Source organism: Nicotiana attenuata, unplaced genomic scaffold (genome assembly GCF_001879085.1).
Source record: "Nicotiana attenuata strain UT unplaced genomic scaffold, NIATTr2, whole genome shotgun sequence".
Classification (NCBI taxonomy): domain Eukaryota; kingdom Viridiplantae; phylum Streptophyta; class Magnoliopsida; order Solanales; family Solanaceae; genus Nicotiana; species Nicotiana attenuata.
Genome location: NW_017670298.1, coordinates 96,716 through 116,912, shown reverse-complemented (window position 1 = coordinate 116,912; position 20,197 = coordinate 96,716). Strand labels below are relative to the sequence as shown.

The following is a 20,197-nucleotide window of genomic DNA, read 5'->3' as shown; positions in this document are numbered from 1 at the left end:
GGTTGTAAGAACACAAATTTTGAATTTGCTAGTGTTTTCAAAAGCACAATATTTCCAACTAAAATCAATAAAAATAGGACGAAGGGAGTAATAACAATTGACACTCTAATTTTAAGCAATTGTAATTGAAAAACACGAGCAGCAAAGAAGAAGCTTTTAGAAGACCTCTTCCTGGAGAGGATATGTAACCGCTACATAGATATGGAAAGGTCATAATGCTTAAGAATTTAAAATACCATTTCAGTTTTCAAAATATGTATAACGTGGGCCAGGTGGGGTAAAACTGGACCATTTTTTGTTACGGCGTGAAGTCATGTGTATTTTCTTGTAATTATTTCTATTAGTTTCTACACTTTTACCTCTTGATAAGCTTTTGTCACAAGAACCCGTCCGCCTATGGTTTTAAACTGATTTTTCTCCACACGCAGAATTCAGAAATCTCCTTCACCCCACCCCCGCTCTACCCCACCCCACCCCAGTACCCCTTACCTTTTTAAACTCAAAAACTTTCTCCTCCCATTACTATCTCCTCTTTCTTTTCCATAACACACATAATTTCACTTCCAACATATATTATATCTATACACACAATTCTATATTATTTTTTTATTGAAGAATATTACCTTTAGCCTTTAGGGAAGAAATTTTTTTCAAGAAAGAATCAACCCATTTTTGGAAACATAATTTCAAACGAGAAAAAGGAAGAATTTTTGGTGAATTTGGAGAGTAAAGTTTGTAGATAATAAAGATTCTTCTCCTGTTTTTTTTGTTGGTGTTATTTATAGGTAATGCATCAGAAGACATCTGAAGTGCAAATTGGAAAAGAAAGCATTTGCTGCATCTCTTCCGATTTCAATCCTACAGCGCCCCTTGTTTCTTCTTCATCTTCTCTTCATCCGAAACACCCTTCAAATTCCCATAATTTCAACTCTGGTCCCCAACATTTGATTTTCTCATCTTCTGTGTCACCTTCTTCTTCACCTGGATATCAGGATCATACTGCTATTCAAATTTTCATTGATAATGATAATAATGACGCAATTTCCCCTACCCCCACCACCACCCCTACCACCAAAACCACCCCACATAAAAGACCCCTTTTGGGAGTTTCATCAAACAACCCTTCAAAATCTCTCATAAAGACTCCAACTTTATCCAATTCTCTTCACAAATATCAATTTTCCTCTGTAAAGGGTCAACACCCATGTAGAAACTTGAGCAATTTCCATTTCTACCCCTGCCATATTCGGCTCATACTCTTTTTTTCTCTTCTGTTCTTCTATTTCTTGGTTTCACGTCCAAAAACTTCTTTCTTTTTGGATTTTCTTTCTTCTTTTGCTTTTTCAGCAGCCCTTTTGTTTACACTGAATTTAGCACTTCCAAGATTCCCCTCGATTCGTTTATTCTTGGCTAAGTCTTTGCTTCCAATTAAGGTTTTTTCATCAAAACAAGTGTCCAAGAATGCTTTACCAGTGTTTTGGTCAATAGGGTCAAGGCCAAGAATTGATAAAAAGGTAAATACTTCAGGTTGTTATGTGCAGGCATACAGTAACGGAGATGTGTTTGAGGGGGAGTTTCATAAAGGGAAGTGTAGTGGAAGTGGAGTTTATTACTACTACATGAGTGGGAGATATGAAGGGGATTGGGTTGATGGGAAGTATGATGGTTATGGGGTTGAAACATGGGCAAGGGGGAGCAGATATAGGGGACAATATAGGCAAGGACTTAGGCATGGATTTGGGGTTTATAGGTTTTATACAGGTGATGTATATGCTGGGGAATGGTCTAATGGACAAAGTCATGGGTGTGGAGTTCATACTTGTGAGGATGGGAGCAGGTATGTTGGTGAATTCAAGTGGGGAGTTAAGCATGGCCTTGGACATTACCACTTCAGGTAATTTGTTGTCATTGATGTTTTCGGTTTTATATTTTCGTGTGTTAATTTTTCCTTGGTTGAATTTGGTGGCGTCTTTTCGTCAGCAAATTGAAGTAATCCTGTTAAATCTTATTGGGTATGAGATATTTCACAATGTCCATATGTGTTATTGCATAGTTTATTGATCATGGCATTTTATCTAGCTGTTTGCCTATAGGGAAATGTGGTGCATTTTTGGCGTGTGGGCATCTATACGAGGAACTCGGGAGCAAAGGCGGAGACAAGAAGTTGTACCGATTGGCCAAGGTGAGGGAGAGGAAGGCCCGTGACTTGGACCACGTGAAGTGTATTAAAGACGAGGACGGCAAAGTTTTGATGGACAAGGCACATATTAGACGCAGATGGTAGACGTACTTCCATAGACTGTTGAACGAGGAGGGGGACAGAAGTATTGTGCTGGGTGAATTGGAGCACTCTGAGAGTTGGCGAGATTTTGGATTTTGTAGGCGTATTAAGGTGGATGAGCTGGAAGGGGCCATTCGCAAGATGTGTAGGGGCAGAGCGATGGGGCCAAACGAAATCCCAGTGGAGTTTTGGAAGAACGCAGGTCGAGCAGGCTTGGAGTGGCTCAATGGGTTGTTTAATGTCATTTTTAAGACACAAAAAGGATCCCTGAGTAACGGATGTGGAGTACGATGGTTCCGTTATACAAGAACAAAGGTGATATCCAAAATTGCAACAATTATAGGGGTATAAAGCTGTTGAGCCACATTATGAAAATTTGGGAGAGGGTGGTGGAAGTCAGGATCATGAGTGCGTCTATTTCCGAGAACCAGTTCGGATTCATGCCAAGTGCTCGACTACGGAAGCTATTCATTTGGTGTGGAGATTAGTGGAGCAATATAGGGAAAGAAAAAAGGACTTGCACATGGTGTTTATCGACCTTGAAAAGCGTACGATTGAGTGCCGAGGGAAGTTTTATGGAGGTGTCTGGAGGTTAGCGGTGTTTCGGTAGCGTACACTAGGGTGATTAAGGATTATGTACGATGGTGCCAAAACTCGGGTGAGGACTGTGGGAGGGGATTCGGAGCACTTTCCAGTTGTGATGGGGCTGCACCAAGGATCGACTCTTAGCCCGTTTTTATTTGCCTTGACAATGGATGTGCTGACGTGGCACATACAGGGAGAAGTGCCATGGTGCATGCTATTTGCCAATGATATAGTGTTGATCGACGAGACGCGAAGCGGGGTCAACACAAGGTTGGAGGTTTGGAGGCAGACCTTGGAGTCTAAAGGTTTCAAGTTGAGCAGGACTAAGACAGAATACTTAGAGTGCAAATTCGGTGACGGTGCTCATGAGTCACACGTGGATGTAAAGCTTGATACTCAAGTTATCCCCAAGAAAGGTAGTTTCAAGTATCTCGGGTCTATTATCCAAGGTAACAGGGAGATTGACGAGGATGTCGCACATCGTATTGGAGTGGGATGGATGAAATGGAGGCTTGCGCCCGGCGTCTTATGTGATAGGAATGTGCCGCCAAGACTTAAAGGTAAATTTTACAAAGTGGTGGTCGGACCAACTATGCTATATGGGGCGGAGTGTTGGCCAGTTAAGAACTCACATGTGGAGAAGATGAAAGTAGCAGAAATGAGGATGTTGAGATGGATGAGTGGGTATACCAAGAGAGATAAGATTAGAATGAAACTATTCGGGACAAAGTGGGACTGGCCTCCGTGGAGGACAAGAAGCGGGAGTCGAGGCTGAGATGGTTCGAACACGTAAAGAGAAGAAGCATTGATGCTTATGTTAGGAGATGTGAGAGGCTGACCATGGCGGGTTTGAGAAGAGGTCGAGGTAGGCCAAGGAAGTATTGGGAGAGTTGATTAGACATAATATGGCGCAGCTTCAGCTCACTGAGGACATGACCCTTGAAAGGAAGGTATGGAGGTTGAGGATTCGGGTAAAAGGGTAGTAGGTAGTTGTAAGTTTCTCCTTCTCATACCAGTTACTTTAGTAGCACTTAGGTTCCTGCTTATGCTTAAGTAGATCGTTACTTCGTCATGTGTTTTAGTTTGCTTATGTTATCGTATTTTCTGTTGTTAGTGTTTAGTAGTACTAATTCCCTTTTTCCCTTTTCTTTTTCTTCCCATGTTTTAGTACCCTTTCTTTTTTCCTTCTCTTTCTTCTTCTTCTTCTTCCCCCCTCGTCTTCTTCCTCCTCTTCTTCTTCTTACTCTTTCTAAGCCGGGGTCTATTAGAACAGTCTCTCTATCTTCACTAGGTAGGGGTAAGGTGTCCCCAGACCCCACTTGTGAGAATATAGTGGGTTTGTTGTTCTTGTTGTTGTTGCACACAGTTTAAACACCTTAGATATACCTACATCATCTCAAGTAGTAAAGTTGATTTTAGTTATTGCTGTTTTGTGGATCATATCTTATGTAAAGCAGATCATGTGACCTTGAAATGTTTATTAATGATTATGTGTATTAAAGGATGTCGAGAACGTTCGCTAAGCTTGTTGCTTTATGTCGCAATGGAATGAAGGGTAACTTTTTCTTACTGGATGTCACTGTATAAAAATTTCTATTTGCATGGTTGTTCTTTTCTGATCTAACAAAAAGAATGTGGTTTGTTAAACTAACCAGGAGAATAGTTAAATGATTATTTTGATATAATTGAAAGGGAACAACCTTTAAATGATCATCTCAGAGTACTGCATGTATGGTTCTAGAAGATACATAATCAACTAATTATAAATTTATAAGTCAAAGACAGAAAGAGCGTGGCCATTTCAAGGAATAGCAATTGTTTTTGCGTTTCTTTTTTATAAAAAGATTTCGTGAAGTTCCTTTCTGAATTTGTTTGCCCCAGCAACTTCATTTATTTATGTAGTTTCAATTGCTAAATTAGTTATAACTCCTAGGAGGTATATTGTGCCACTTTATAGGAAAAGCGACACTGGTAAATTCCAGTTTTTGTAGGGTGTGTGTGAGTGAGTGAAGGCACATTTCCAGATTTCTCATAGCACCTGAAAAGCACCATGAAAAAGAAATACCTATAGTACATTGGGAAACTTATACCACAGAAACGTCCGCGTCCACATTGCTTGACAATTAATTCCATTATGTGAGTAAGAGATCCATGTGTTTAGGCGGTATATTTGGATCAAGTGGTCAGTTGAATATCATAATTATTTCGAAGAGCTTCTTCCCCATTTTAGTGGTGGTTTATAATTTTGTCATTGACTCTGGCTATATGCCTGTATCTGGGTTGGTGCAATCTGCTCTAAAAACAGCTTATTGTTGGCGAAAGAATACTGGTCCTAATGGCTCTGACGCTTGAAGCTTTGTTTCATATATTTATCACCTATAAAGCTGAAAAAACAAATAATTGAGACTTAAGCATGGTTTTTATCTGAACAACCCTTCATTCTGCAGTAGAGTACGATCTGTTAACTGGTAGAGTGATGAAATGACATTTAAACTAAATGTAGAGTAATACTATGTTTTTTATTGTTTTTTCCTGCCATTGACTTGATTTTATCTTTTCAAAAAAGGAATGGAGATACTTATGCTGGAGAATATTTTGCTGATAAGATGCATGGTTTTGGAGTATATTGTTTTGCAAATGGGCATCAGTATGAAGGAGCTTGGCATGAGGGAAGGAGGCAAGGGCTTGGGATGTATACTTTTAGGAATGGGGAAACCCAGTCTGGTCATTGGCAAAATGGGGTCCTCCACATTCCAAGCACACATAATACCTCCTATCCTCTATCTCCTCTTGCTGTTTACCATTCCAAAGTACTAAATGCTGTACAGGTAAATTAGATAGAGAAAAAGAGTAGCATTAGTTTTCTTGGCTGCTCAAATCTTTGCCAACCCATAATAAGGATTATATACTGATGTCTTTCAAGTTTTTCGATGGACTACTTGTCCTAGTCATTTTATTCTTTAATCCGACACTCTAAAAGATTAGGTTCGGAAAAGGAAAATGCAGGTTTAATTTGACCAAACGCTGGTTGCTTTTCCATCAGGAGGCACGACGAGCAGCAGAGAGGGCCTACGATGTGACTAAGGTTGATGAGAGAGCGAACAGGGCAGTTGCAGCAGCCAACAGAGCAGCCAATGCAGCTAGAGTAGCTGCGGTGAAAGCTGTGCAAAAGCAAATGCATCATCGGAGGAACAGTGATGACCTTCCAATGTTCAACTGATTGTTATCAGTTTAAGCATCAAGTCGTCATCCATTTCCATTCACAGACAGCTGCAAGGGAATTCGTCCTTAAAATACCCTTTTAATCACACCTTTTAGTTCATGATGACTCTCTTGTTATTACTTCTAGCGCCACAAGGGGAAGCTGGTTGTATAGTCCGCTAGAGTTTCATCTTGTCTAAAGTCGGGCAAATCGTCAAGCTGCTGCATCATGGTCTTGTTAATGGTTTAAATGGATGATGCTATCCGCTAGCTACCTTTTTCATTCAGCTGTTTTGTATATTTAGCTAGTAGTAAAATCTGAGTGCTGGTGTCCAGATATGATCTCAACCCAGCCGGCATTTTGTGTATCTGTGGAAATGTCAATGAAATGGAAAAACGAAAAGAATATAGAAATCATTGTCTGTGTCTATGGCCAAAGTTGTGGAGCTGTTTCATCATCCTTACTATTCACTTGGGGTGGGGTGAGGATTTAACTACATTACTTTTTGTTTTCTAACACATCTTTTGGCAGTTTCGAGAATGTAGTATGTAATAACTACTTCCAAGTTCTGAATTATCATGAAGGTAATGAGATTTTTGTCCGAAGTAGAACTATAGGAAAATGTTTCAAACGAGAAAATAAGGAATGAAATGACAGTGCAAGGAGGACATTATCTTCTTGAAGGCCATAAGAATTTAGATTAAACAAAAGACACTACGCATGGATTGCATGCACGGCCTAAACAAGAATATTTCACCTTCTGGAAAGGAACCAGATATGAACATTTGAGTCTAGGAAGAGTGTTCAAATGTTAACAAAAAATCAAATATTTCAGAACACCAGCACATTTTTTTAGATAATTAAAACATCAGGGCAAAATACAGATCACTACTAGCAAGATGAAGCATTTAATTCAAGCTCACGTTTCGCATTAAACAGTGAAAGTATCTCCAAATTAAATACCAGAAGAACTAAACTGGGCCTCTAACTCTCTGTCTGCTCCCTAAGCCTTCGAATGGTGCTCCTAACAGTCACAGCGCTCGCAGTGCTGCAAAAGAAGGGAAGTCATTAGTACTTTAAAGCTGCTTAACACAAGAAACATAGAAGCAATTGGTTCAGATAAAAAGTACTTCAATGTGTAGGCACCCCCTGCTTTGACTTTGCCACAATCTTTGCAACCCCAAATACCAACAGCCTTCCTCTTCACAGCATACTACAATGCCAGAATCTAATTAACATTATTATCAATGCAATGATGAATACATGGTCTAGAAAACTATCAAATAACATATAAGCAAAGCTGTACCTTTCCACAGAACTCACAGAAATACTTGCTGTGCTGACTGACCTCCATCTTCTTAATCTGCTTCCTCAAACTAGCACCATAACGGGTACCTGAAAAAACACAACGTTATACCAAGCCATGAATTAGACGTAGAATGACTAATCTACATGCAGATATGGAAACTATGTTTTTACAGCAAACTCTTAGGGAATTCGGCCCAAGTACAATGACTAATCTACAAGTACAATAGCTTTTGAGAGACATACCATACTTCCCGACAATACCGGCCTTCTTGGTTCTCTTGGTCTACAAATATCAGGAAAATGTTGTTTAACAAGTATATCAAACTAAAACGTGAAGGAAAGAATAGAATGCAGAAATCAGAGCAGCCTCTCCAAAACAATGTACTGGAACACTACATGCTAAGACATTAAATTTACTGGAAAAACAGTAGCAACACGTGATAACGACGGTTTGAGTCTTTGACAAATCTTTCCAAATCAGTAAACTGTTCCACCCACGCAACAACAAAATACAGAGCCATGCCCATAATTTATAAGCCTCTCCTCCCCATAACCTTTTTCGAACACAAGCAATTTAAGGTATAACAGCTAATGTCGTGGTAAACTGTACACAATCTTTTTCCAACAATCCTGATTACATGTTGGAACCTAAGTTGCTCGGACACGGGTGCGGATCTAGAGGTCGGATCTTTCGAGATGTAAATTCTAAGATTCGGGGATACGGATCCTAGCACGGATACGGGTGGGGGGATCCAGCTAAAAATAATTCAAAAAAATAAAAATATAAAAACATCTCGAAATTATGATAAATTTTGTGGAATACTTACGTATAGCTTGTAAAGTGTGGATTTCTTTTTTATTATCAAGTTGTAGATAAGTAAAGGATTGATTTCCTAGACAAGATATGCTATTTTTTTCAAATTTACACTAGTTTTGGTTCTGATTTTGCGAATCAAATTGTATCTCCTACCAAATTTTTCCGTCTGTCGTGGTCAAAGTACCCAAAATTGTTTGACTAGATCCAGTACGGATCCCGTACCTACACCCATACTAGTGTCGTGTCGACACAGGTGCGGCACCTAAACTGCCATGTCGGAGCAATTTAGGTTGGAACCAATCACCATAAAGGAATTAAACTTGAGCCTCCACTAAATGATTCTGAGTCCCCCCACATATTACATAGATAACAGGTGGACTAGCATGAGGACCAAATATGTATAAAAATTGAAACGATTCAAGATGCATAACAAGCCGGATCCTAGCTATATTTCTATCAAGAAAAAACCCCAGTTAGCATCTCAAACAAAGTTAACTTGGTAGAAACTTACGCTTACCCGGTGTTTATACCAAACCAATAGACGCATGATCTGTGTTTGCATATAAACTTCTTTTACTAAATCATTGTTAATTAATGCATATTATCACTCTATTAGATTACTTCGTGGTAAGTTGATAAGTTTCGATGTACACCGAGTACGGGTAAGTTTTTACCATCTAATTTCCATATCTCGTAGCAGTTTCCATACGATCAGCCACATTTCTAATTGACTTCTCTTTATTAGTCAATCACATCAATGTCAATCAACTACGTCTCAACCCCAAACTAATAAGATACTCCCTCTGTTCTAATTTAAATGACATAGTTTGAACTGACACGGAATTTAAAAAGGAAATGAATACTTTTGAAACTTGTGCTCTAAAACATATCATAACATTTGTGTCGCTATAAAACTTTTAAAAGTTATGGTGTAAACATGTCATAATATTTGTGTGGTTATAAAAGCATCACGTTAAAATAAGAAGTGTAAACAATAGTTTCAAAGCTTAAAAGTGTGATCTTTTCTAAACGAGCTAAAAAAAAGGTGTGTCAGATAACTGGAAGGGAAGAAGTATTTCCACAAGCAGTCAATCAATTACGCATCGATCCCAAACTAATAAGGCATTACTTCAAAGATTCATCATAATTTGACTAATTTTGATACTGATTGTATCGCGACACTGAAGTATCATTTAAAATGACAAGCCCATTGCACCTTCAACCAGTTCAAACTTCGAAGTTCTGAAATTCTTAGTAAAATATGAGTGGTTCACAAAATCATAACAGTAAAGCGAACGAATTTGGATGTTTCGTGATTAATAATGATTTTGACGAGTATTTCTAAAAAATTACTAAGTCTGAATGTGCTTGTAGAAGAGTAAAAGAGAGATTACCATTTTGACGAGTTACAGAAGTACCCTGAGAGAGACGCAGCAGTGGAACCAAACCCTAGAATCCGATACGAAAGAATCTGTTAAATCCTTGTTAGGCGTTTGTATAGGCAGCCCAAACTCGAGTGTGATTTTGCCCTAAAGCCCAGTGCCATATTCAGGCCCATTTATTCCTTATTGGCCAGTTTGTTGGATAAAATTCACCCTGCCACTTTTCAATACTCGTAATTGAAAATTAGTCACGCCGATAAAATTTTAGGATATTATCAATGGCTTTTCACCTAGGGAATTGAAAACTAAAGGAAAGTGATTATTTTTTCAATTACATAGCTAAAATGTGGCTACCTCACGCTATTACTAAAATTTGCGTCAAGAAAATAATTGAGCCCGAAAAATATTGAAGCAATCATAGTATTTAATTTTAAGTAATATGAGTGTTATATTTCTATGATTTCTCTGCTTCTTCTTTTCAATAATAAATAAATTCATGGGCCTTTGAGTTTGATCTTGAATCTATATTTATTGCGACAAATGATGATCTTGAATTCAACTAGCACGAACTTTGATTTGAACTCGTACTCCTTGAATCTTGATTTGTTCTTCGTTCTTGAGTTTGAACTCGATTTCTTTAATTTGAAATTTCTTGAACTTGAACTTAATTACTTGAAGCTTGAAACTCGTGGAGGAATTGCGGCGTTTAATCCACGAGCTCTCTCTTGCTTCTTGTTATAATTTTTGTTGTCTTTTCTAAGTTATAAAGACCCCTATTTATAGTTGTGGGAGGAAAGAGTTATGATAGGAACATACTCTTTCCGACCAATCAAATTGAAGTGTGGCAATGCCGCATTTGATTGGCCATAACATGTCACTTACACGTGGCGCAGTTTCATTGGCCTTTTAATGTTACTTGGCATGCCTTGTCATTTTGACACGTGGCATGATCCTATTGGTTCTTCCGTTTGACTTGGCGTGCCACGTCATTTCACGTGTGGCACCAAATTGGGCCTGTAGGAAGATGATATCTTGAGCCTAATGAAATGGTTTCATCATTTGTAGCCCAATTAAGTGAGCTAGCCTAACGAATTCGAACTTACCTAGCGGGTTGGGTTAGGTGCCATCATGACTAAATGAATTTTGGATCGTGACAAGAATGAAAATAGGAGGTCACATGACCAATTCAAGTTTTTTAAGGTCTTTATGACAATTCTTTCTCAGGTAAGTTTAGTCTTTTCCAAAAAGAAAATCACACGAAAAAACTTTGTGTAACTTTTGTGTTCTTTGTCGAGTTTTTGGCCAATATTGTCTCTTATCATTGAGGGTAGGTCTATTTTGGTCCCTCAAATATAACATTGAGCATATTTAGTCCCTTAAGTATGCTAAAATGGAGCACCTTTAATCTCACTGACACAATATGTTCAAAAACTAAGGTGTTACCCAACTCTGATTCATGAAGCAAATCTTCTGCTCTGAAGCAAAATGTTTCCTCTCCTTTTATTGGCTAACGCAAATTATCACTTTAATTCCTTATTTTTAGATAATGTCTTCTAAAATTTTAACCTTGAAAATATCCCCTTATGTGTCAGTTTTCAATGAGAAAATGACATTGTATAGCCCCTATAAAAATAATAACCGAAAAATATATAAAATTTGTATATTTTTTGTATATATATGCATTTAAAAATCCCGGCTGAATTTTTCAAAAAGAAAAGTTAAAATTTGAAAAAAAAAAATAGAGCTGCCAGGATCACTTCTAGGCATATTATTGAAGCAAACGAATAACTAGGTTGTATTATCACTTTTATCCCTTGCCAGAAATTATTTACATTTGGTAGCGAAAAAAGTATATAAAATTTGTATTATATATATATATACACACACACACACACATACAAATTCTATACCTTTTTCGGCTATTATTTTTACAGCAGCTATACAGTGTCATTTTCTCATTAAAAACTGGCATAGAAGGAGATATTGTTAAGGTCAAAATTTTAGAAGACATTATCTAAAATGAGGAATTAAAGTGATAATTTGTGTATCCTATAAAAGGAGATGAAACGTTTTGCTTCAGAGCAGAAGATTTGCTTCATGAATCAGAGTTGGGTAACACCGTTAGTTTTTGAACATATTGTGTCAGTGAGACTAAAGGTGCTCCACTTTAGCATACTTAAGCGACTAAAGATGCTCAAGGTTATTTTTGAGGGACCAAAATAGACCTACCCTTAAAGATAAGGGACAATATTGACCAAAAACTCGTTCTTTGTCCGTTGTATTTTAAAAAATCATACAAGAATAATTTTGCCTTCTTAATTTCCTTTCTTATGGAACTATTTGATATTCTTAGAGTTGGAGTCCATAATTACTCACTTAATATCGCAATCAAAAATTCGCCATAGGTCGTGGGGACGCCTAACTCCACTTGCTAGGCAACCTAACATACTAAAATACTTATAGAATCGAATTCAACTCTTATAATCCGATTTTCTAAGTGTTTAATGGATTGGCTTGCCTAGCAAGTGAAGTTAGGCGCCCTCACGGCCTATAGTGAATTTTGAGTCGTGACATTTAAAACCTTAGTCGTCAATTATATGTTTTATATTCTTAAACTTTACTACTTCAAGTATTTCGAAAGAAAATATTCCCCAATTTAAACGTTAAAGTAAATCAATTTGTAGATCATTCAACTAAAAATTTTGCTAATGAATTTTTCCTTAATAAAACTTTATTGAAAGTCCTAATATTTAAGATTTTATATATACTAATTATTTTATAATTTAATCACTATTAAACTTGTATTTACGTAACACCTTTAATGATCATATCACCCTTTTGTAGCAAGTCCTGTTTGGATGGTTTAAAATCTAACATGCCGTTTCTTTTTTACTTTGTTTGTCCTTCTATTTTGGTTCTGATTCAAGTCTTTTTTTTGCATTCTCTATTATTATTTTTCTTGCCTTGTTTTTCTTGCCTTGTTATTTCTTAATCTCATAATGCCTGCACGGAAACACTATTCGTTCCATTATTATATCGCTCTTCCTCACTAAGCATGAAAATACCTTTCGTGCAATAATAATAATAATATTAAGAAGTACGAAAACACCCTTCGTGCTTAAATAATAATGCCAAAAGCACGGAAACCCCCTTCATGATTTATTAATGATATCAATAAGCACAAAAACACTCTTCGTGCTTAAATAATAATGTCAAGAGGCACAAAAATACCCTTCTTACGTAAATAACTCTTTTCCCTCAAGCATAAAATCACCCTTCGTGCATAAATCACTCTTCTTCACAAGCACGCAAACACCCTTCGCGCAATTCACTCTTCCTCACCAAGTATTTATACATCAACACCAAGCAAGGTAGGAAGCATAGATAATGTCAAGAAGAGTGATTAAAGATAATCACAGCTTTTGCACCAATAAACTTCAAGAACCTCCAATGTTCAAGTATCTCAACTAGGCTCAAACATTTGGAATCTAAGTATCTTAAGAAATAACGTACATAAATATGTGTTCATGATATAGGTATTGCTACGTGCGATTTTAGCACATCGACAATCTCACAAAAAGTCCATCCTGTTTAATTAAGTTGTAATAAGCTAAAGTATGATCTCTAGCATTGTATTTGTACTCATATTATTGTAGAAATCAAGTGTAACATAAGTCAAGAAAATCACAAAGTTCAACAAGGCATAAAGAATCATATAATCTACCCCGAGCATGGATAACCCTGACACATGCATATACGCTCGTCACCTCGCATATGCATCACCCCCACATGTAGCAAACAATATCATTTTATTAGGAAAAATTTCCTCAACAAAGCTAGGCAAGACACTTACTTTATTTCAGAATCAATTCCAGAATTTAATACCGCCTTTCTTAGAAAAACTCCTCAAAACGATCAAAAGCTAGTCAAATATCATGTAAGGAAGTCAAACAATGCTAAAGAAAATATCCCCAATCAATAAAGATTCAATCTTTGACATAATTCCAAAAGTTAATAAAAAGACAACCCGGCCCCACATGGTCTAAATCTGAAACTGAGCCCAAATCCCGATGGCCCATAATCCCACGAGTCTAAATATATAATTAGATCTCAAAACCAAGTCCAAATCGACTCTCAAACCTTATTTTTTAAAACATAGTGAAAAATTCATGATTTTAGTGTAAAAATTTGTGTAAAATCAAAATTAAGTGAAGGCGATGAAATTCTCGCAAATGCAAAGTCCCTTCACAGCAGCCATCAGTCGCAATTGCGACCACGCACTCGCAAATGCGATAGTCGCATTTGCGACCTCCTCATTGCAAATGCGAGAAAACCAGAACCAGCATAGCTCAACTTGGCAAAAACAATTTGAAACAAATCTGAAACTCTCCCGAATCTCTCGGGACCCCGTCCAAACATGCCAACAATTTTCAAAATGTTAACACGGACCTACTCGATGCCTCAAATCATACAAAATAATATCAAAATCACGAATCATAGATCAAGATCAATTTCTTAAGTTCATAAACTTCAAACTTCAATCCAAGCATCCAATTCAAGCCTAACCTATATGGAATAAATCCAAACTTTGCACACAAGTCCCAAATAACGAAAGGAACCTATTCCAAGTTCCGAAACTCCAATCCAAACCTGATACCATCAAAGTCAACTTTCGGTCAAACTTGTGAACTTTCTAAACCTTTTAATTGCCAACTTCCGACAAAAAGAGCTAAATCATCATAGGAACCTCCTAATACAAATTCAGACATACACCTAGGTCTAAAATCACCATACAAACCTATTGGAACCATCAAAACACGAATCCGAGGCGTGTTACTCACAAGTCCAACCTTTGTCAACCCTTCCAATATAAAGCTTCTAGATTGAGAATTACTCTTATGAATCAATCCCAAACTTTCAAATATTCAAAACCAACCATGCATGCAAGTCGTAATACATCATATGAAGTTACTCAAAACCTCAAACCACAGAACAAAATGCAAATGCTCATCGGATCGTTACAACAACCCTAATTCAGGTCCATAAATTCAAGTAGTGGACTAAAATGTTATAACTCAATGCGCTCCACTTAAATTTGAACATGTTACACGAGTTAAAATCAACACTCATAAGATGTCAATATGTGCTTGTTTTAAGTATAAGTGGATTAAAATGATTGAAGGAATAAACGACAGACATCGCCGAATAGTGTGAAAGTTGGATTGATATAAGCAACAAGTTATCAGCCATTTCGTTTAATTGAGATTAAGACAAATTGAACGGGTTACATTTTATATGTCAAAAATTAAATGCCAGATGAGAGCTGGGTTTAGGTATTAGGTAATGGCTTTCACTTTCCATAACAAATTAAAATGAAAGCAACTCAATCTATTGCGGTCAATCGCCCTAGTTTTTTTAGTTGCCATCCCTAGCTCATTAACAATTACTATTACAAAAATGTCGCCCCTATCTCTAAAGTGGCTTAGCCCAACCTCATTCAAGAGAACACATAGAGTAATAAGATGTGGGGCTCAATTTATCTTGTCCGGGAGAGGAACTATTAACGAAACACGTGCAAGTCTCTATACAAAATAGACGAGTGACTCATACCACCTAGTAATAGTTAATCAAGAACATTTGTAATTGATGAAGGAATTGTCTTTTTTTTTTCTTTTTCTTCTAAGAGTCAGCTGCAGATTACCTCCTACAACCCTAACATTTTTAAATAAAATGAAATGTATGGTACAATGAACCTGGACATGGAACACAAGAACTTTCTTTGGTTCAATTCCCCGTCTTCTAAAATTTCTTTTGTTTGCTTTCGAAAGAAGGGTGTGAGTTTTGAGGTTTGTGAGGTTTAGGGGTGGGGCAGAGGTTTGATTTCAATTGTATATAGTAATAAGTAATGAGATAAGCAAATAACGCGCACTTTATAGCCAAGTACGCATTCTTTTGTCCCAAAGCATTTGTTTCGCGTCTCGAGATTTAAGTTATGTGAATTTTGATAAATATTTTTTATTATATAGACATGAAAAGAATTATAACTTGTAGTATTTTTTATATAGTTTTTAAATATTTTAATTTTAATTTTTAAAATATTAAATCAATTTAATTTAATTTTGCTTTGAAGATGTCAAATTAATTTTGGAAAAGAGAAACGTGACAACTTAAAATTCGTCTTTTTAAAAAACTTGCTGCGATTTGCACAAAACACTCAAAGAACATCTTGATTATATCTATTATGTTACCAATATATACTACTCCTAGTACTTATTAAAATCTTTTAAAATAAATGCTTCATTCCATAATACACTATGGATCATATAAACAAATTGCATCAAGTTTAACTTGATTAGATTGGAAGACCAACGATAAAGTTAGTATTTTTCCACCGTTTTACATCACTTTTATCGTTAATTAGTTTGTGTATCAACCTCCTAACTCATGATTTTCAAAAACAGCTCATCATGGACCACACCTAATATTGGAAACAACTTTAAATGGAGCTCTAGACTGGATTAATTTTACATGTTAAAATACTTTATTTTATGGATCAACATATATAACTCATGATATTTGCCACCCAAGAAAAAAAAAAAACATCATGGACCACATCACCGGCTGGATGCATAATACTAGAAAGAACTAAATGAACCATATTTCATAATTTCACGACCTCGGAATCTCGGATTAGCTTATAATATGAAAGCAAGGATTGTGAAGATAGGAGATAAGACATTTCAAACCATCCCAAATATGGATGCCCATTTTACAGACATATTCCACAAGATTTAACGAAAGGAAAAATTAGAAAAATAAAAAAGTAAGGATTCAAAATTGATTTCTTGATTCCCATCATGTCTTTAATTTACAGATGATTTTGTAGTCGAAATCATTTTCAAATGACTTGCAGCAGCAGTCTTTTTTCCTTTTTAATTTTGTTTGAGTTGTAGCCTCATAATAATTCATGTCCATATATAAGAATATAGAGTATTGAAAGATTCAGGAAACAGCAACTGTGCCAGTCCGTACAGCTTTATTTGTGTCAGTTTCCTTGGCGGGGATTTCAGTTTTAGTTCTGTGTGTATTTTTTGAGGATTTCTTAGAAGAAAGCTTCCATTTTCTCTCATTGGCTTCATCCATCTCCATTTGCTCTTGCCTGCATTCTTGGCTACAAAATGGTGTGTTCCCTCTGCAGTCAAAATAAATTTAAATTATTTAATTAAGTGGGTAAAGAGTCAGTTGCTTTAATGTAATTTTGTTATATTGGTTAAAATAGAATGACCATCCCATGTCCCAAAAGAAAAGGGATCTAAACAGAAAAAGAGATAAGGTAAGATGATGATTATATGAATCTAACCTGTACATAAAGATGTCAGTGTTGTGAGCCAAGGGTCTCCGGCAAAGAAAGCAAGCATCAAGGAAATGGGGTTGATATTCGTGTTCTTCACATCCACTGTAATATACTGCAGATGACTTCTTCATTGTTTTGTAAAGAATTGGAGAGTGGGGGAGGAATGCAAGCAAGTGGTGGAGCTTCTTATATATAGATGGATGGACCATTATTTAATCAAAATAAACTCATAAGTTATATACAGAATAAAAATATATTACGCTCCCTCCGCTTCAAATAAAAATATTGGAAACTATTTAATTTTAATGAGATGATTTATAGACACGCAAATATCAATACATTATTTAGACCACAAATCAGAAATTTACTAGTGTCCAGATTCCAGAATAATACTTTGTCAACTTCATGTCTTTATTTGATTGGTTGAGTAGAGACCGCCCTTATATTTAATGTTATTTAGACCTCTAGAAAAACTATATAAAAGCCTCAATTATTGTAAATTAGCGACTGAGGAGTATATATATAATACAGCAGGTGGTATGCGATAAAACAAGTGGCTGTTTCTCGAGGATTCAAGGGTGGAATCTAATGGCTATAGTACATTGCGTCTATTGGCCAACTTAACTATCATAAGTAAATGTACTTTTTAGAATTGTTTTTATTGCACAAACTTCTTTAGCATTTTGCTCCCTTATGTTTTAGAGAATATATGATCAAAGTCATGTGTTTCCGATTTTGTAAGTTCGAGGGGTTGCATCAAGAACAAGATCAATATGGACCGAGCTCGAGCTCGAAGGCTGAATACGAGACTCGAAGATCTAAGTGCTCGAGGAACATCGCAGCCGAGTATGGTCAACCTCGAGATAATACTTTTATGGTTTTATAACAGAAAGAGCGAGATTCTCGGGAGGGCCCTAAGATCACGGCGTAAATTTCGGAATAGATTTGTACGAGGTAGTACGGATTTATACTAGGCGGTTAGACAGCTGTCCCAATAAGATTCCTTACTGAAAATGAAAATGTACCTTATTTAGAGCCCGTTTGGACATAAAAAAATTTCTTTGTTTCAAAAAAATTTCACTTTTTTTCGAAATCACCGTTTGTTCATAAAATTTCCAATTTTCACTTGAAAATGCATTTTGGAAATTTTCGAAAATTTGAAAAACTCCAAATAGCTATTTTTGAAAATTTTCACTCAAATCACTCACAAAACTTCAAAAACAACCCAAACTGAATTTTATGTCCAAATACAACTCTAAATTTCAAATACCATTTTCGCTAGAAAAAAATTTTCACCATTTTTTGGAATTTTACGATTCTTATGTCCAAACGCCTACTTAGGGTTCCCCTAATATATAAAGGGAACACCAATAACTTGTAACGCATCATCAATTATTGGCAAAAGAATATACTCTCTTACTTTCTTGCTCATTACTCATGAGATTGTTTCTTAACTTTATTGTCTTTACTTTACTGTTTTTGTTGACTTACCTCGAGGCCATCATAGCTCGAGGTTAAGACTTGCTTAAGCACTGGTTTGATTCAACTTACTTCTTTAAGTCATACGTTTGATTTTTTGGTTATTAATTAGTATTGAATTAAATCACGAATCATTAAAATCACAAACAAGTTTAATTGTTACTCGTATTTCGAGGTAAACAGTTTGGCGCCCACCGTGGGGCTAAAGATAATAGTGATATTTCAGTATTGATCCTGATAACACACGTTATTTTCACACTTGTTATTGTCAAGAATTTTTGTTCTCAGGTTAAAACATGTCAAACTCACAAAACGCACCCACACACGGCGATGATGGTCTTGAATTTCATGGGAAAAATAACAATGTAGGAGCCGGTGTGCCACCGATTAACCTTGGAGAAGTGCCAATAGTGGAACCAGTCGATGTTAGTTCACACATCGCTTTGAAGGCGGATTTAGTCACAGACCTCGGAGGAAGTGTACGCAGGGAAGTCCGATCCGGTGGTCAAGGAACACAGGGTATAGGAGATGGGGGATTTAGCCTCCAAGTAATATTCGAGATGCTACAAGCTCAACAGGTTGCTATCGCTCAACTTCAAAGTCAGCATAGAACTCCAAGTGTGGCCGAACCAAAAATTACTCGCCGAACTGAGCCGGTTCCAGAAAGATCGAACGGTAATGGCTCGGGGACTGATCCCACAATTATGAGGATGCTCGAGGAACTCACCAAAAGAATCGAGTCGGGGGAGAAAAAGATTGAGGATAATGACAAAAAAGTGGAGACGTATAATGTTGATCAAATACCGGGGGTACCCCCAGTCTTGAAAGGTTTGGATGCCAAAAAAATCGTACAAAAGCCATTCCCTCCGAGAGCAGATCCGAAGCCCATTCCCAAGAAGTTCCGTATGCCAGATATACCTAAGTACAACGGGATGAGCGATCCTAATGAACACATCACCTCGTACACATGCAGGATCAAAGAAAACGACTTAAATGATGATGAGATCGAGTCGGTTTTGTTGAAAAAATTTTGGAAAACTTTTTCAAAAGGAGAAATGATTTGTTATCACAACTTGCCACCGAATTCCATTGATTCATTTGCTATGTTAGCAGATGCCTTCGTAAAGGCCCACCGGGGCTACAAAGGTTGCGACAAGGAAATCAGACATTTTCAAGATAAGACAGAGGGGTGATAGGATGCTAAGGGAGTTCGTATCTCGATTTTAAATGGAGCGAATGGAATTACTACCGGTCTCATATGATTTGGCCGTGCAAGCTTTTACATAGGGGTTGAACGAGCGGAGTTCGATCGCGTCTCGACAGTTGAAGCAAAAGCTGATCGAGTATCCAGCTGTAACTTGGGCAGATGTGCATAATCATTACCAATCGAAGATCAGGGTCGAGGACGACCAGCTGAAGCCCCCTCAGGCTCAGTTCATCCAAATATATTAGCAGTTAAGGCCCCGAGAGATACAAACAAGGAACCAAGATCAAATACGAAACCATATCAGCCATACGTCGCAGATCGAAGAAACAACGGCTCGAGGCGCAATCCTCCTCGGAATGATCGAAGAAACGATCCAGGACAGAATTCTCGGGGACTTATGAGTAAAAATGGTTTTGATAAACATACCGATCCCGCAGAAGCACCTCGGTTATGGGAGTATAATTTTAGTGTCGATGCATCGTATCGGCTATTGGAAGGATCAAAGACACCAGGTGGCCCAGACCTATACAAGCCGATCCTTCTCAAAGAAATCCAAAACTTGATGTGTAAATACCATGGCAC

At 37.0% G+C, this 20,197-nt stretch overlaps 3 protein-coding genes across 4 annotated transcripts; 1 reads left to right on the top strand and 2 right to left on the bottom strand.

Annotated features, from left to right (window-relative positions):
* The first annotated feature begins 465 nt into the window (after nt 1-465).
* LOC109237433 lies at nt 466-6,641 on the top strand. Of its 2 annotated transcripts, XM_019403740.1 has the most exons (3): nt 473-1,894; nt 5,433-5,694; nt 5,910-6,641. In XM_019403740.1, the coding sequence occupies exons 1-3, from the start codon at nt 789-791 to the stop codon at nt 6,084-6,086; spliced, it is 1,545 nt and encodes a 514-aa protein (XP_019259285.1). In that variant the 5' UTR covers nt 473-788; the 3' UTR covers nt 6,087-6,641. The 2 variants fall into 2 exon arrangements, with proteins under 2 accessions (XP_019259286.1, XP_019259285.1); XM_019403741.1 differs by lacking the exons at nt 5,433-5,694; nt 5,910-6,641 and adding an exon at nt 2,080-3,337 and having other exon boundaries at nt 466-1,894.
* A 121-nt stretch (nt 6,642-6,762) lies between these two features.
* LOC109237435 (60S ribosomal protein L37a) lies at nt 6,763-9,692 on the bottom strand. Its single transcript, XM_019403742.1, has 5 exons — nt 9,588-9,692; nt 7,620-7,659; nt 7,375-7,463; nt 7,199-7,281; nt 6,763-7,116 (listed from the first exon to the last, which is right to left on the bottom strand). Exons 1-5 carry the CDS (start codon nt 9,588-9,590, stop codon nt 7,053-7,055), a joined length of 279 nt encoding a protein of 92 aa, XP_019259287.1. The 5' UTR covers nt 9,591-9,692; the 3' UTR covers nt 6,763-7,052.
* Nucleotides 9,693-16,239: 6,547 nt separating this feature from the next.
* Nucleotides 16,240-17,125, bottom strand: LOC109237431. The gene is made up of 2 exons (XM_019403738.1): nt 16,936-17,125; nt 16,240-16,767 (listed from the first exon to the last, which is right to left on the bottom strand). Exons 1-2 carry the CDS (start codon nt 17,058-17,060, stop codon nt 16,578-16,580), a joined length of 315 nt encoding a protein of 104 aa, XP_019259283.1. The 5' UTR covers nt 17,061-17,125; the 3' UTR covers nt 16,240-16,577.
* Nucleotides 17,126-20,197: the final 3,072 nt, after the last annotated feature.